The sequence below is a fragment of the Taudactylus pleione genome, unplaced genomic scaffold (assembly GCF_031769625.1).
Source record: "Taudactylus pleione unplaced genomic scaffold, aTauple2 ptg000512l, whole genome shotgun sequence".
NCBI classification, from domain to species: Eukaryota; Metazoa; Chordata; class Amphibia; order Anura; family Myobatrachidae; genus Taudactylus; species Taudactylus pleione.
Genome location: NW_028284914.1, coordinates 2,676,134 through 2,690,812, shown reverse-complemented (window position 1 = coordinate 2,690,812; position 14,679 = coordinate 2,676,134). Strand labels below are relative to the sequence as shown.

At 43.2% G+C, this 14,679-nt stretch overlaps 1 protein-coding gene across 1 annotated transcript in view; it reads right to left on the bottom strand.

Annotated features, from left to right (window-relative positions):
• Positions 1-202: 202 nt before the first annotated feature.
• The window catches only part of IFT122 (intraflagellar transport 122), a 91,803-nt gene continuing 77,326 nt past the window's right edge, over positions 203-14,679 (bottom strand). The window contains exons 26-29 of the mRNA XM_088450236.1: positions 4,090-4,218; positions 3,190-3,266; positions 1,982-2,146; positions 203-523 (exon numbers count right to left, since the gene is read on the bottom strand). Coding sequence (XP_088306362.1) covers positions 434-523; positions 1,982-2,146; positions 3,190-3,266; positions 4,090-4,218 — 461 coding nt within the window. The 3' untranslated portion in view covers positions 203-433. The remainder of the gene's footprint in view (positions 524-1,981; positions 2,147-3,189; positions 3,267-4,089; positions 4,219-14,679) is intronic.

Genomic DNA, 14,679 nt, shown 5'->3' with positions numbered 1-14,679 from the left:
AACTGTTCTACCACATGTACCGTTCACGTTTGATGTACATTCTAAAGGGGGCTTTCATCCCTTCTCTGTGACCAATTAGCTTCTGCCTATCATTTATTTAGACTGTACTTGATAAATGCAAACCAGAAGCTGATTGGTTTCAACTACTCCTCTCTTTAGAAGGCTTAATACATCTCCGTCACTTAGTCAATGAAGAGCCTGGTTTCCCACCCCAAAAATGGCTGCCTCTATTGCGTTGGGCAGCAGGGGCTCTGTAAAGGTGTGATGTCGTCTGTATTAGAGGGAAAATATTTGTCGGCAATCTGTTTTGCAGACACTGAAAGCGCATTAGACATAAATAGACAACTGGTTTTTACAAATGATTTAATAATTTATGCAAAAAAATAAAAATAAAATTAATCCAAACGGTTGGTGCTGGTGTGAGCGTTCGCCGTCACTGGCCGACTTCCTCAATAGGCTTCCGACAATACGGGCAGCAGTTGTGTTGCAGGACCAGAAGTTCGTAGTCTTCGGTGTGGAACATCTGGCGGGAAAGAAATGGCGCGGACCTTGGTTAGGAAGGGGACATAGGGTGGGAAACTGAGTAGCGTCTAGGACAAGTATGTGTTTTGGGTTCTGGTCGGGAGTCTGATAATGACGGGTGTAGGAAGCCATTAAACACAACTCAGAGCTCTGTAAGTCTTTATTATAAACCATTTACTAATCTTCCCTACACAGCACTAATAAACCTCGTCACAAATACTTCTCATCTCCTCTAGGTTACCTGAGGTCACAATACGCCTCTCACTACCTATACATCACTTAGTATTCATCTCTATCAGCGATTAACTAGTTGTTATTGTGTTAATTACACACTTTACAAATATTAAGATTTGGGGGTATTTTTGTATATAAAATAAGTTGTACTTTAGGTTACTGTGTTTTTAAGATTATTTGCTCTTAGTAATAAAAAAGAGTCAGTGTCAGTCAATAATTAACACAGACCCTGATTCACTACAGAACGCAACTGCGAATGCAATAGTGATTACGCATGCAGCTCAACTGCGATAGTATGCTAATCCATGCAATGCCAATGCTACCGCCCACTTTACCTTACACACATCCGTAATGTTTAGCTAAACTGCGAAACCATCGGTACAATCGAGTACCATCGCAGCCTCACGCACACTTGCACAAGCCCTGACCTTACTCAGAAATTGCTAACTTCCACGCACGCTATCAGGCCTCAGGCTGTGTACGGCATCGCACTGGATAATTTATGTACGTCCCTACAACGGCGTTCAAACGCACCGGCACGCCTGCGTTTCCCCGACCCCCCCTTCCCGTTACCGCCCACAAACGACACTTTCTGTCAGTCGCTCTGCGATGGGTCTGCGCAGTCACGTTCGCAATGGCTAGTTCGCGCATACGCACTACAATGCATACACAGTATGCAACAATTGGCCAATTGCGTTCCTTACTGTATCAGGCCCACAGCTACATATATTTTAAAATAACATTTGCATTTATGCAGCCGTCCCTTGCTCTACAATGGGGACAGTTTCCCTCAGGGGCCCTGGTTCAGCACCAGGAAGACCACCTTAGGGTCCTGGGCCTATGTAAAGAAGCAGGGTGCTGTAGTGTGGCTGCCAGACCTGTCTCCGCCATATTATGCTACGTCTTTTCAGAGATGTAAAGAACAGTAAGTATTGCGGTCAGACTTTAGGATGTACTTATGTGGCTGAGATGAAGCAGGGGCATAATGTGATGTCCTCATCTGCAAATGGGGTCCTCCTCTGTGCAGCCCCTATTTCATGCATAGAAGGGACTCCCAAGGGTGGTGACCTAAACTAAACAGGTAATGGGAGGGTGGTGGGTGTAGGCTCTAAAGGAAATAAAACTCCTGCAATGAAAGCAGGTTTGGCAGCGGGAACCCAGGTAATCTCAGAGAAGAAGGGAAATTATATTTGACAACCAGACCGATGGCGATGACGATACACACCTGGAAACAGGACTGGCACATGGTTATGGAGACATCAGGGAGGACGGATCGGTAATACTGCCACTTCAGAGGCTTTGGCCAGCGCTTCACCATGACGTCCCGCCGACTCATTGACCTTAGGACTGAGCGAGACACAACGACGGGGACAAACTCGGAGCCCCCTTGCTGCACGCCATGGTGTGAAGACAGGAGAAATCATAGGTCAGGACTTTTATAAGAATGTTTAAATGTGCATTTAACAACCACTGATGTGTCAGACGGAAGATCTATCGTATGTATTACATATAGGTCTAGCTCCAATGAAACAAGACAGACATGGCTTTTTCCTTTTTACATTTGCCAATTCTAAATATATATATTTCCAAGAAGACCAGGAAAACCTGTGACACTGAGAAAGGACCATAACTATTATATGTGGGTTAGAAGGGGGATCTCTAGGTTTCCTTCTAGGGAAGACAATGGGTCGGATTCAGCGACAGGCGCAGTCCCGATGTTCCCACAGTTGAGCGGTTTTGCTACTGCGCAAAAAGTCCAGGAAACCCTTACACCCAAGTGTCCAATGGCGTTTGCATTTGCGTACGGCATCGCTAAAGAGAAGGGGTGTGTAATCCCTGGGCGTATCAGGGTGGAGACTGGGAAGTGACTAAAGTGATCGCAGAAAGGGGCCGTGTCACGGGCGTTTTATGGGAGCGTCACGGTCATGTCTGGGAGCGCTGCTGCGTTCCCAGATGCAAATCCACAGCCTCCGAGGTCATGGTTAGTTGGATTAGAGGATAGTAGCGCGTGCAGACCCAGGGCCACTGCAAATGTCGATGTTGCATTGGTGTTGGAGTGCTTACAGTCTCCGCTCGTACACTCCATTGCACCGTCCCGCACAAAGGGAAGGCTGAGATTGGCATTTGCATATTCCCGCCACTGCCATTAGGGGGAGCAGCTGAGATTGTGGCTACATTACCAACCATCCCAGACTCAGACCCAATGTTAATCAGTCCAATTTTTTGCTCATCCCAGATTTGTTGTTATGCCCTGATGCTGTATTTGTTTGTACAAATTTACTGAGATTATTGTAAATCTGTCACCTCCGTGATTTGCATATACATTTATTTTGACAGTTTTGTAAGACACAAGGTTCCATATAATCTATACACCTCTAGTTCAGGCTGTAGAGTCACAATCTCCACTATCAGGAGAGATAACGGGTAACTCACCTCGAAGCTGAACTTGGCGGAGAATGGGTCGCCATCCACGTTCGCGTCTCCATCGTCCAGCCTCAGAGTTTGCGTGTCTTATCAATGTTTAAGGCCATAACTAGTAACCATGCAGAGCTTACAATGTATGGTAAGCTTATAAACCAGGGATTCCCAACCACGGTCCTCAAGGCACACTAACAGTCCTGGTTTTAAGGCTAGCCATTCTTGAGCACAGGTGACATAAGTAGTACCTCACTTATTTTTGATTTAAACCTCTGTGCTTAAGCATGGATATCACTAAAACGAGGACTGTTAGTATGCCTTGAGGACCGAGGTTGGGAATCACTGTTATATACAGTATGGCAGAGCGGTGTACACAGACAAAGGTCACGTGATCAGAGTCCATGTAATTAGCACATATCACCGATTGTTACTTACTTCTTGTAGCTGGTGCGTCGCACAGGAAAGTCTGCAATTTACAGTTCTTGGAAACACATATATGAAATGGTATGTAGTTATATGACAATCCCAACGTCAGAATGCCGGCTAGGGATTCATGATAGGCGTCAAGATACCCACAAATATCATAATCCAGACGCTGGAATCCAGAACGAGGTATGTCCGGGGTGCCCGTCCTCTTGGTCGCAGGGAAGGGGAAGGATAGGGTTAGGCACCCCCCGGGGAGGGTTAGGCTAGGGGAAGGGGGGGTTAGGTTTAGGCATCCCTGGGGGGAGGTTAGGGTTAGGCACTAAGGGGGAGGTTAGGGTTAGGCACCCCTAAGGGAGGGTTAGGTTTCTTACGTGCCGCTTTCGGGATTTGAAAACAGCCGCTGGCATTTCAATCCCATTCCCCTGCGTATACATAACTTATCTTTATACATTACACATGTCTAATACCCAAACTCTACAGTAAGGATACCAGCAGAGGACATTTCCTGCCACCTGTCTTTACTGGGGTTACTTCCCGGAGCTTCCAGGTCAATAAGGGACATGGCCTCTTCATCGGAGATCCCTTCTTCTAGGTAAAACTCTACCAGAGACAACACATCTGCAGATGGAGGAGATATAAAGCCAGAGTAAGGAAGACTGGATTGTCGGGTGGAACACAGCAAAAAAGAGGAATGAACAGGATATTAACAAAACAATGATGTGACCCAATAATATTTTATAATACTTCAAGATAATTTGGCCACTGGATGGCAGTGTTACAGAGTATAGATAGCTCAGTGTCCCTCCCCAAAGTAAGCAAAATGTCAGCCATATAACGGCCCAGGTTTTAAGGATATCCATGGTGGAGCACAGATGGTGAAATCAAATTGACTGAGGTACTAATTAAGTCACCTGTGCCCAAGCATGGACATCCTTAAAACCTGGACCGTAAGGGTGCTGTGAGTACCAAGGGCCTGATTCAGACCCGCTTGCGATCGCTGAGCGCTCGCAAGCGGGTCGATGTTGGCCCAGTGCGCACAACGGAGCCGGCTCCGTCGTGCGCATGCGCGAGACCCGGATAGCGACGGGCAAACCGTCGCTCCGGGTCTCGTACCAAAGGGGGCGTGCTGTCAATATTGAGTGACAGCACGCCCCCTTTGGTGGGCGTGCCGGGGGCGTGGCTGCCCAGACGGAGGCGTTCCCATGGGGACGCCTACCGTCTGGGGCCGGCCCCACCGACATCACAAGTGATGTCAGTGGGAGTGCTTTCGGCTCTGTTAGAGCCGAAATCTCTCTGGGGCTTGCGGCAACGAGACCCTACCACAAGGGTCTCGTCGCAAGCCCGAAGGTCACGATGGTCTTGACCATCGCGACCATCTTCCTGGCCGCTCGCTATAGCTGTCGGTGGCAACCCACAGCTATACGAGCGGCCAGGAGGCCGCCCTGAAAAACAAGAAGGCCGGCCCTGATTCAGAGCGAGCGCTCTGTCAGAGCGTCTGGCTCTGAATCAGGGCCCAAGTTTGGAAACCTCTGCAGTAATCATAATTATCAGCTATTTTCCTCTAAACATTTAAAGAAAGATAACGCCAAGCGCACATACATGTTATGGGGGCGGGGTGCATTATATAAATACACTGCAAATCATGAAACTACACAGATAACACTCAACACGCCCATATTATGGACAGAGCTTTCTTTCCTGGTGGAATAGGCAGAATACGGCTCTCCCTCTATAGCCGAATGATGACTCCCAGCGAGACCAGATGGTCACCGTCCTATAACTGATCCAGCACATAAGCACAAACATGCAGATTCTTACATACAGCATCAAAATGCAAAAGAGAGAGAACGAGGGTTCTGTTATTTACTTGAATAAGTGAATAGAAGAAGAATTAATTCTGCAAAATACAAAAGGGCCAGAGAAGAGGAACCTTGAATATAGTTATTAAAGCCAGATATAATACCTTGCTGGATAAACCTCAAATCAGCTTCTAAGGTGAGAGGTAATCTGCCCCTGTACCATGCGTGTTGCTGAGTGTGATTACAGGGGATAAGCGTGTGATGTGTAACAGGAGGAGACTGCAGACATTGTGACACTTATACTGCAAGAGATACACATGTGTAGTAACCCCCGGCAACCAATCAGGTATTTATATCCAATACACTAATCAAGATTAATAACCGCTGCAGTGGGTCTTGAATATGATATTAATATGATGTTTATTATTATAATACACCTAAGCACATATCTAATATATATATATATAATTATTAACACTCAGGAATCTCCATAGGCCTAATCATCATTAAGGGGACTGTTTTGCTGTTTTGTTAGGTTATGGTCACTTTCAGCAAAGAATGCCTCATGCCTCTCCTGGCATAGCGAGCAGCGATAGCGGCAGTGACAGACGTCGTAGGTCAGATCGGAACACCATAATATCGCACAGACATGTCCTGTGGGCCTTTATCCGCGACTACCCCGGACAATGAAAAGTAAGATAAAAGCAACAGCTCTTCCCCCATGTGGCTGCCTGTACTGCGTATATAAAGGCCCCCATACATCAGCAATTGATTGTGGCCCTCATTCAGAGCCGTTCGCTATTTGCGTTCGTTCAAAAACAAGGGGTGGCTATGCAAATGATCCGTTCGCACATTGCAGTCTGTTCACACCTCTAAGTCTGAACGAGCGAGCAAAACATACGCTCGTTTATTTGATAAAAACGCCCCCTGGGCGCTCGCACCATACGTCATGTCCGCTATTTATTAGATTAATCGAGTACATCGAACAGCGTATGAACTGCTCGCTATTCTTGTGGTTGGTTTTTCAACCGCTATTTTGCGAGCAGTTCTGACTATAAAATAACCCAGTGACGTGGTCAATGACGCTGCTGTATTATGCACACCCATAAAACGCCCGTTTTGATGTTTAAGCACGCCTGCGATCGGATCTCCACTCCCCGTTTTCAAGCACCTTCCCCTGTTACCACCCACATACGCCTCATTCTGTCACTCAAAATAGCAGCCATTCGCTATATAGCGTACAAATGATTTTCGGCCGCACTGACTGGTTCGCGCATGCGTACTAAAAACCGTACGCATGTGCAGATGTGCGAACATCGCTCGGAACGAGCGTACTGCCGCTAGCGAGTGGCTCTGAATGAGGGCCTGTATCTAAAAATCTTTCCCTTTTTCAATCGATTGCAGAATTGCCACAATCGATTGAAAAAGGGTAATATTTTTATACACAATCGATAGCAAATTGCAGAATTGCAGCAATCAATTGCTGATGTATGGGGGCCTTAATTCTGCAGCGTGCTGCCGCTGTACGGCTGGCCAATAGATCGGTCCCTTTCTATGTTTTGTCCCTGCAAATAATTTTCTTTACTTTCTCCCTTTGCAGAACATAATGAACAGCATGACAGGTTTATTGTGGGAGTGAATAATACACAGAAACTACTTATGGCTCAGGAATAAAACCAGTATGAAACAGGAACTAGGGTGTAAATTTACTAAAGGTCGATTTAGATCGATTTAAAATCGTTCAACATTGATGGGCAACAGCACCCTGCATGCAAAAGCAATACATGTATTTGCCCCTATATGGTTTGTCCTTGTGCAAAGTTACTTTCGGTTTATGCTGTGCTCCCACTGGACCTTTTCCTAAAATCAGTAAGAATGCCATTCGTCTGTCTGCAGAGTTTTACACTTTTGCTGGGTTTCATATCTGTCATACCCAAGGTGTGCTCGCACCCGACTATACTTGGTGCAAAGAATGCGCCGCTCCACACTAGCATATCGCGGCCTCGCTGACCGCTGCCTGTGTACGCATCATTCCAGACACTTAGGGCCGTATTCAATTAGAAGCGAAAAGCCGAGATCTGCGAAAAATTATCCCCGATTGTGACTTTTCGACTGTTGGAAACTTATCTCCGTATTCATCCGCTTTTTTGCGTACACGGAAAGTAAATGCAATGTAATAGGTGAAAAATATTCGCCTCTGAATAGCAGGAGAAAAGAAGAGCAACATTTTTATTTTGGGGTGCAAAGGTGGGGAAACCAATCAGAACCCTTAAGACAGCCCCCCAAAGGACAAGAGAATCAACAAATTCCTGAGAAACACTTAAGAACACCCCAAAAAAGTGCATTGAATTTGAGGGCGAAAAAGCACAAAGTGAGGGGACAACTTTGCAAACTAGTGAAATAAGTTCTGGGGGTGCTCTAAGAAGGGGCCAAGTGTTTTGGGGATTGCAGGTGCTTTTATGAGGGTGGAATTTCACTTTTATTAAAACTACACTTTAGAGACAGTAAAATATGCTTGCACCCATTGTCAGGTACCCCAAATGTGCCAAGACTACTTATCTTCTCCAATAAATACTGCTTTATGCCATTCTTCACCACTTGTGCAAAGACGCTAATTAGAGGCAATTGTACCAACTTAAGTACCCCAAACAGTTTTATTAGGGCTAATCGGGCACTATTACATTGATCCCCAATGTAAGTGCATCATTTTGGGGGTTCAGACTGATTTCCCCGATTCTGCCACCACTTTTTTCCTGTTCTGACTTCGTGTGTCGCCATTTTCATGTTTTTTGGAACTGAATAGAGCGAATAGCGGGGACGCGCACTATAAGTTTCCACGGCTAAAATACGCGATGTTTTGTCGAAAAGTCTGGCATGTGAAATGCAAATCTAATTGAATACCGTCCTTAATGCGTAATCCATAAAAGACACAGGACTATAATGATACCTGTGGCAGAAACGCCAGGCGAAATGCGTCGCTTACTAACTAGAGCTTTGCAATTTCCGCCAGTTTGTCAGAATTCGCCTGGATACATTCTGTGTGTAGGACACCATGAAACCCATTATGTCTGGAGAAAAGGCCAACACTGCGTTTCCCTGTAAGAGACACCTACAAGCCGTTGAGTGAGAGCCTGTATATTAGTAATGGTAAGATCTAGAATGTACAATAGCTATGGTGAAGGAGAGTCTATATATTATGTGAGCAAAAGCCTGTATATTAATAACCGTGAGTCTAGAGCAGTGATTCCCAACCTCGGTCCTCAAGGCACACTAACAGTCCTGGTTTTAGTGATATCCATGATTGAGCACAGATGGTTAAATCAATCTAACTGAGGTCCTAATTAAGTCACTTGTGCTTAAGTATGGCTATCCCTAAAACCTGGACTGTTAGCCTTGAGGACCGTGGTTGGAACCCCTGGTCTAGACAGTACCGTAACAGTGGACGGTAAGAGCATATTTCTATAATATTTCTCTTGGGGGACAAAAAATACATAATTACGGTGCTGCGCGCCACTAACGTATAGTGCGCGCGGCTGCCAATGACGAGTTGCCCCCTGAGAAGGTGCCTGTCACCGGGGCTTGGAAGTTTGATAGTTTTGATATCTGATGGGGTAAGGGAAATGTGAAAGATGGGAGGCGGCGATGGATGGCTGCACAGACCGGATCTGGCAGCGTAGCAGGGAACTGGAAAGACACAAGATGGCGGGGGACAAGCAACAAAAAGAAAATGGAAGAAAAAGAGAGAGAGAAATCCTAAAATACAAAAAACACACACACACACACACACATAAAATTAATAAAAATCACCCAAGCAGTGCCGGAGGCTACTGCTAGTACATAAATAATGGTGGCTGTGGATGGCACAGTACATTAGCTGAGGTAAGGGAGAGCCTATATGTTAGAGTGTGGTGAGTGAGAGCCTATATGTTAGAGTGTGGTGAGTGAGAGCCTATACGTTAGAGTTTGGTGAATGAGAGCCTATATGTTAGAGTGTGGTGAGTGAGAGCCTATATGTTAGAGTGTGGTGAGTGAGAGCCTATATGTTACAGTGTGGTGAGTGAGAGCCTATACGTTAGAGTGTGGTGAGTGAGAGCCTATACGTTAGAGTGTGGTGAGTGAGAGCCTATATATCAGTAACGGTTAGTCTACACTGTACAAGTAAATTAACAGTGGTGACTGAGAGTCTGTGTAATAATAATGGGGAAGTCTAGACTGTACATTAGCTGTTATAGATGAAAGTCTATAATACTATGGTGAGTGAAAGCCTGTATATTAATCAGGAGAGCCTGTATATTAATCAGGAGAGGCTGTATATTAATCAGGAGAGGCTGTATATTAATCAGGAGAGCCTGTATATTAATCAGGAGAGCCTGTATATTAATCAGGAGAGGCTGTACATTAATCAGGAGAGCCTGTACATTAATCAGGAGAGGCTGTACATTAATCAGGAAAGCCTGTATATTAATCAGGAGAGCCTGTACATTAACCAGGAGAGGCTGTACATTAATCAGGAGAGGCTGTACATTAATCAGGAGAGGCTGTACATTAATCAGAAGAGCCTGTATATTAATCAGAAGAGCCTGTACATTAATCAGAAGAGCCTGTATATTAATCAGGAGAGGCTGTATATTAATCAGGAGAGGCTGTATATTAATCAGGAGAGCCTGTACATTAATCAGGAGAGGCTGTACATTAATCAGGAGAGGCTGTACATTAATCAGGAGAGGCTGTACATTAATCAGGAGAGGCTGTATATTAATCAGGAGAGCCTGTACATTAATCAGGAGATGCTGTACATTAATCAGGAGAGCCTGTATATTAATCAGGAGAGCCTGTACATTAACCAGGAGAGGCTGTACATTAATCAGGAGAGGCTGTATATTAATCAGGAAAGCCTGTATATTAATCAGGAGAGCCTGTACATTAACCAGGAGAGGCTGTACATTAACCAGGAGAGGCTGTACATTAATCAGGAGAGGCTGTACAATAATCAGGAGAGGCTGTACATTAATCAGAAGAGCCTGTATATTAATCAGAAGAGCCTGTACATTAATCAGAAGAGCCTGTATATTAATCAGGAGAGGCTGTATATTAATCAGGAGAGGCTGTATATTAATCAGGAGAGCCTGTACATTAATCAGGAGAGGCTGTATATTAATCAGGAGAGGCTGTACATTAATCAGGAGAGGCTGTATATTAATCAGGAGAGCTGTACATTAATCAGGAGAGCCTGTACATTAATCAGGAGATGCTGTACATTAATCAGGAGAGCCTGTATATTAATCAGGAGAGCCTGTACATTAATCAGGAGAGGCTGTATATTAATCAGAAGAGCCTGTATATTAATCAGGAGAGGCTGTATATTAATCATGAGAGCCTTTACATTAATCAGGAGAGGCTGTATATTAATCAGAAGAGCCTGTATATTAATCAGGAGAGGCTGTATATTAATCAGGAGAGCCTGTACATTAATCAGGAGAGGCTGTATATTAATCAGGAGAGGCTGTATATTAATCAGGAGAGGCTTTATATTAATCAGAAGAGCCTGTACATTAATCAGGAGAGGCTGTATATTAATCAGGAGAGGCTGTATATTAATCAGAAGAGCCTGTACATTAATCAGGAGAGGCTGTACATTAATCAGGAGAGGCTGTATATTAATCAGGAGAGGCTTTATATTAATCAGAAGAGCCTGTATATTAATCAGGAGAGCCTGTACATTAATCAGGAGAGGCTGTACATTAATCAGGAGAGGCTGTATATTAATCAGAAGAGCCTGTATATTAATCAGGAGAGGCTTTATATTAATCAGAAGAGCCTGTATATTAATCAGGAGAGCCTGTACATTAATCAGGAGAGGCTTTATATTAATCAGAAGAGCCTGTACATTAATCAGGAGAGGTTGTATATTAATCAGGAGAGGCTGTATATTAATCAGGAGAGCCTGTACATTAACCAGGAGAGCCTATACATTAATCAGGAGAGGCTGTATATTAATCAGGAGAGCCTATACATTAATCAGGAGAGGCTGTATATTAATCAGGAGAGCCTGTACATTAATAATGACAGCCCGAGCTACATTACAACTTTATCCAGTGCTGTTAGAGCTCAACTCCACAGTTCCTTGTCCAATACGGTTTGGTATATGTCTCGCATGGTAGAGGGAGATTCACCCATTGTTCTCTAATTTTTTAACTATATGTGCGGGGTAGGGGAGAAGGGGCGAGCGCAATTATTTTCTTTTAGTTTGTTCTTTTCATTAGTTAATTTTATTATATATTAAGACGGTGTTATTTGATTATTATGCTCACTATGTCCATTTAATACTATGGGGTTACCCTTATCTCTTTGAATGATTTATTCTTTAATATTCATATTATATTAGAATTGGGTGAGTTGATGACCTTATATGACTATCTCTGTATAATAATTTTTTTGATTCTGTGTTACACCTTTTGATCTTATGTCATATGTAATTTGATATTATGTTTGTTATATGCTGCTGTAACATTCATTGCTTCAAAAATAAAGATATTAATAATGAGAGCCTGTATATTAATCAGGAGAACCTGTCTATTAATGAGGAAAGCCTGTATATTAATCAGGAGAGCCTGTATATTAATAATGAGAGCCTGTCTATTAATCAGGAGAGCCTGTCTATTAATCAGGAGAGCCTGTCTATTAATCAGGAGAGCCTGTATATTAAATTAGGAGAGCCTGTATATTAATCAGGAGAGGCTGTATATTAATCAGGAGAGCCTGTATATTAATCAGTAGAGTCTGTATATATTAATCAGTAGAGCCTGTATATTAATCAGGAGAGGCTGTATATTAATCAGGAGAGGCTGTATATTAATCAGGAGAGCCTGTATATTAATAATCATGAGAGTCTGTCTATTAATCAGGAGAGCCTGTCTATTAATCAGGAGAGGCTGTATATTAATCAGGAGAGGCTGTATATTAATCAGGAGAGCCTGTCTATTAATAATGAGAGAATGTATATTAAATTAGGAGAGCCTGTATATTAAATTAGGAGAGCCTGTATATTAATCAGTAGAGCTTGCATATTAATCAGGAGAGGCTGTATATTTATTAATAATGAGAGCCTGTATATTAATCAGTAGAGTCTGTATATATTAATCAGTAGAGCCTGTATATTAATCAGGAGAGCCTGTATATTAATCAGGAGAGCCTGTATATTAATCAGGAGAGCCTGTATATTAATCAGGAGAGCCTGTATATTAATCAAGAGATATATTAAATTAGGAGAGCCAGTATATTAATCAGTAGAGCCTGTATATTAATAAGGAGAGCGTACAGTCAGGTGCATAAATATTGGGACATTGACAGAATTTTCATATTTTGGCCTCTATTCACCACCACAATGGCTTTGAAATGAAACAAACAAGATGTGCTTTAACTGCAGACTTTCAGATTTAATTTGAGGGTAATTACATCCAAATCAGGTGAACGGTGTAGGAATTACAACGGTTTCTATATGTGCCTCCCACTTGTTAAGGGGCCAAAAGTAATGGGACTATCAACTCAAAAGCTATTTCATGGACAGGTGTGGGCTATTCCCTCATTATTTCATTATCAATTAAACAGGTAAAAGGTCTGGTGTTGATTCTAGGTGTGACATTTGCAGTTGGAATCAGTTGCTGTCGACTCTCAATATGAGATCCAAAGAGCTGTCACTATCAGTGAAGCAAGCCATCATTAGGCTGAAAAATCAAAACAAACCCATCAGAGAGATGGCAAAAACATTAGGTGTGGCCAAATCAACTGTTTGGAACATTCTTAAAAAAAAAAAGAACGCACCGGAGAGCTCAGCAACACCAAAAGACCCGGAAGACCACGGAAAACAACTGTGGTGGATGACAGAAGAATTATTTCCCTGGTGAAGAAAAACCCCTTCCCAACAGTTGGCCAAATCAAGAACACTCTCCAGGAAGTAGGTGTATATGTGTCAAAGTCAAAAATCAAGAGAAGACTTCACAAGAGTGAATATAGAGGGTTCACCACAAGATGTAAACCATTGGTGAGCCACAAAAACAGGAAGACCAGATTAGAGTTTGCCAAACAACATCTAAAAAAGCCATTACAGTTCTGGAACAACATCCTATGGACAGATGAGACAAAGATCAACTTGTACCAGAGTGATGGGAAGAGAAGAGTATGGAGAAGGGAAGGAACTGCTCATGATCCAAAACATACCACCTCATCAGTGAAGCATGGTGGTGGTAGTGTCATGGCGTGGGCATGTATGGCTGCCAATGGAACTGGTTCCCTTGTATTTATTGATGATGTGACTGCTGACAAAAGCAGCAGAATTAATTCTGAAGTGTTTCGGGCAATATTATATGCTCATATTCAGTCAAATGCTTCAGAACTCATTGGACGGCGCTTCACAGTGCAGATGGACAATGACCCGAAGCATACTGCAAAAGCAACCAAAGAGTTTTTTAAGGCTAAAAAGTGGAATGTTATGCAATGGCCAAGTCAATCCCCTGACCGGAATCCGATTGAGCATGCATTTCACTTGATGAAGACAAAACTGAAGGGAAAATGCCCCAAGAACAAGAAGGAACTGAAGACATTTGCAGTAGAGGCCTGGAAGAGCATCACCAGGGATGAAACCCAGCGTCTGGTGATGTCTATGCATTCCAGACTTCAGGCTGTAATTGCCTGCAAAGGATTTGCAACAAAGTATTAAAAAGTGAAAGTTAGATTTAGGATTGTTCAGTTTGTCCCATTACTTCTGGCCCCTTAAAAAGTGGGAGGCACATATAGAAACCGTTGTAATTCCTACACCGTTGACCTGATTTGGATGTAATTACCCTCAAATTAAATCTGAAAGTCTGCAGTTAAAGCACAACTTGTTTGTTTCATTTCAAAGCCATTGTGGTGGTGAATAGAGGCCAAAATATGAAAATTCTGTCAATGTCCCGTATATTAATAAGGACAGCCTGTATATTAATCAGGTGAGCAAGTATATTAATAATGAGAGTCTGTATATTAATAAGGAGTGCCAGTATAGGAGAGCCCATATATTACTCAGGAGAGCCACTATATTAATCAGGAGAGCCCGTATATTAAACAGGAGAGCCTGTGTATTAATCAGGAGAGCCTGTGTATTAATCAGGAGAGCCCGTGTATTAATCAACAGACCCCGTATATTAATCAACAGACCCCGTATATTAATCATGAGAGCCCGTGTAGTGACCAGGGTTAGCCTGAGCCTGCACAATAACATCAGCAGTCTGTCTGTGTAAATGCA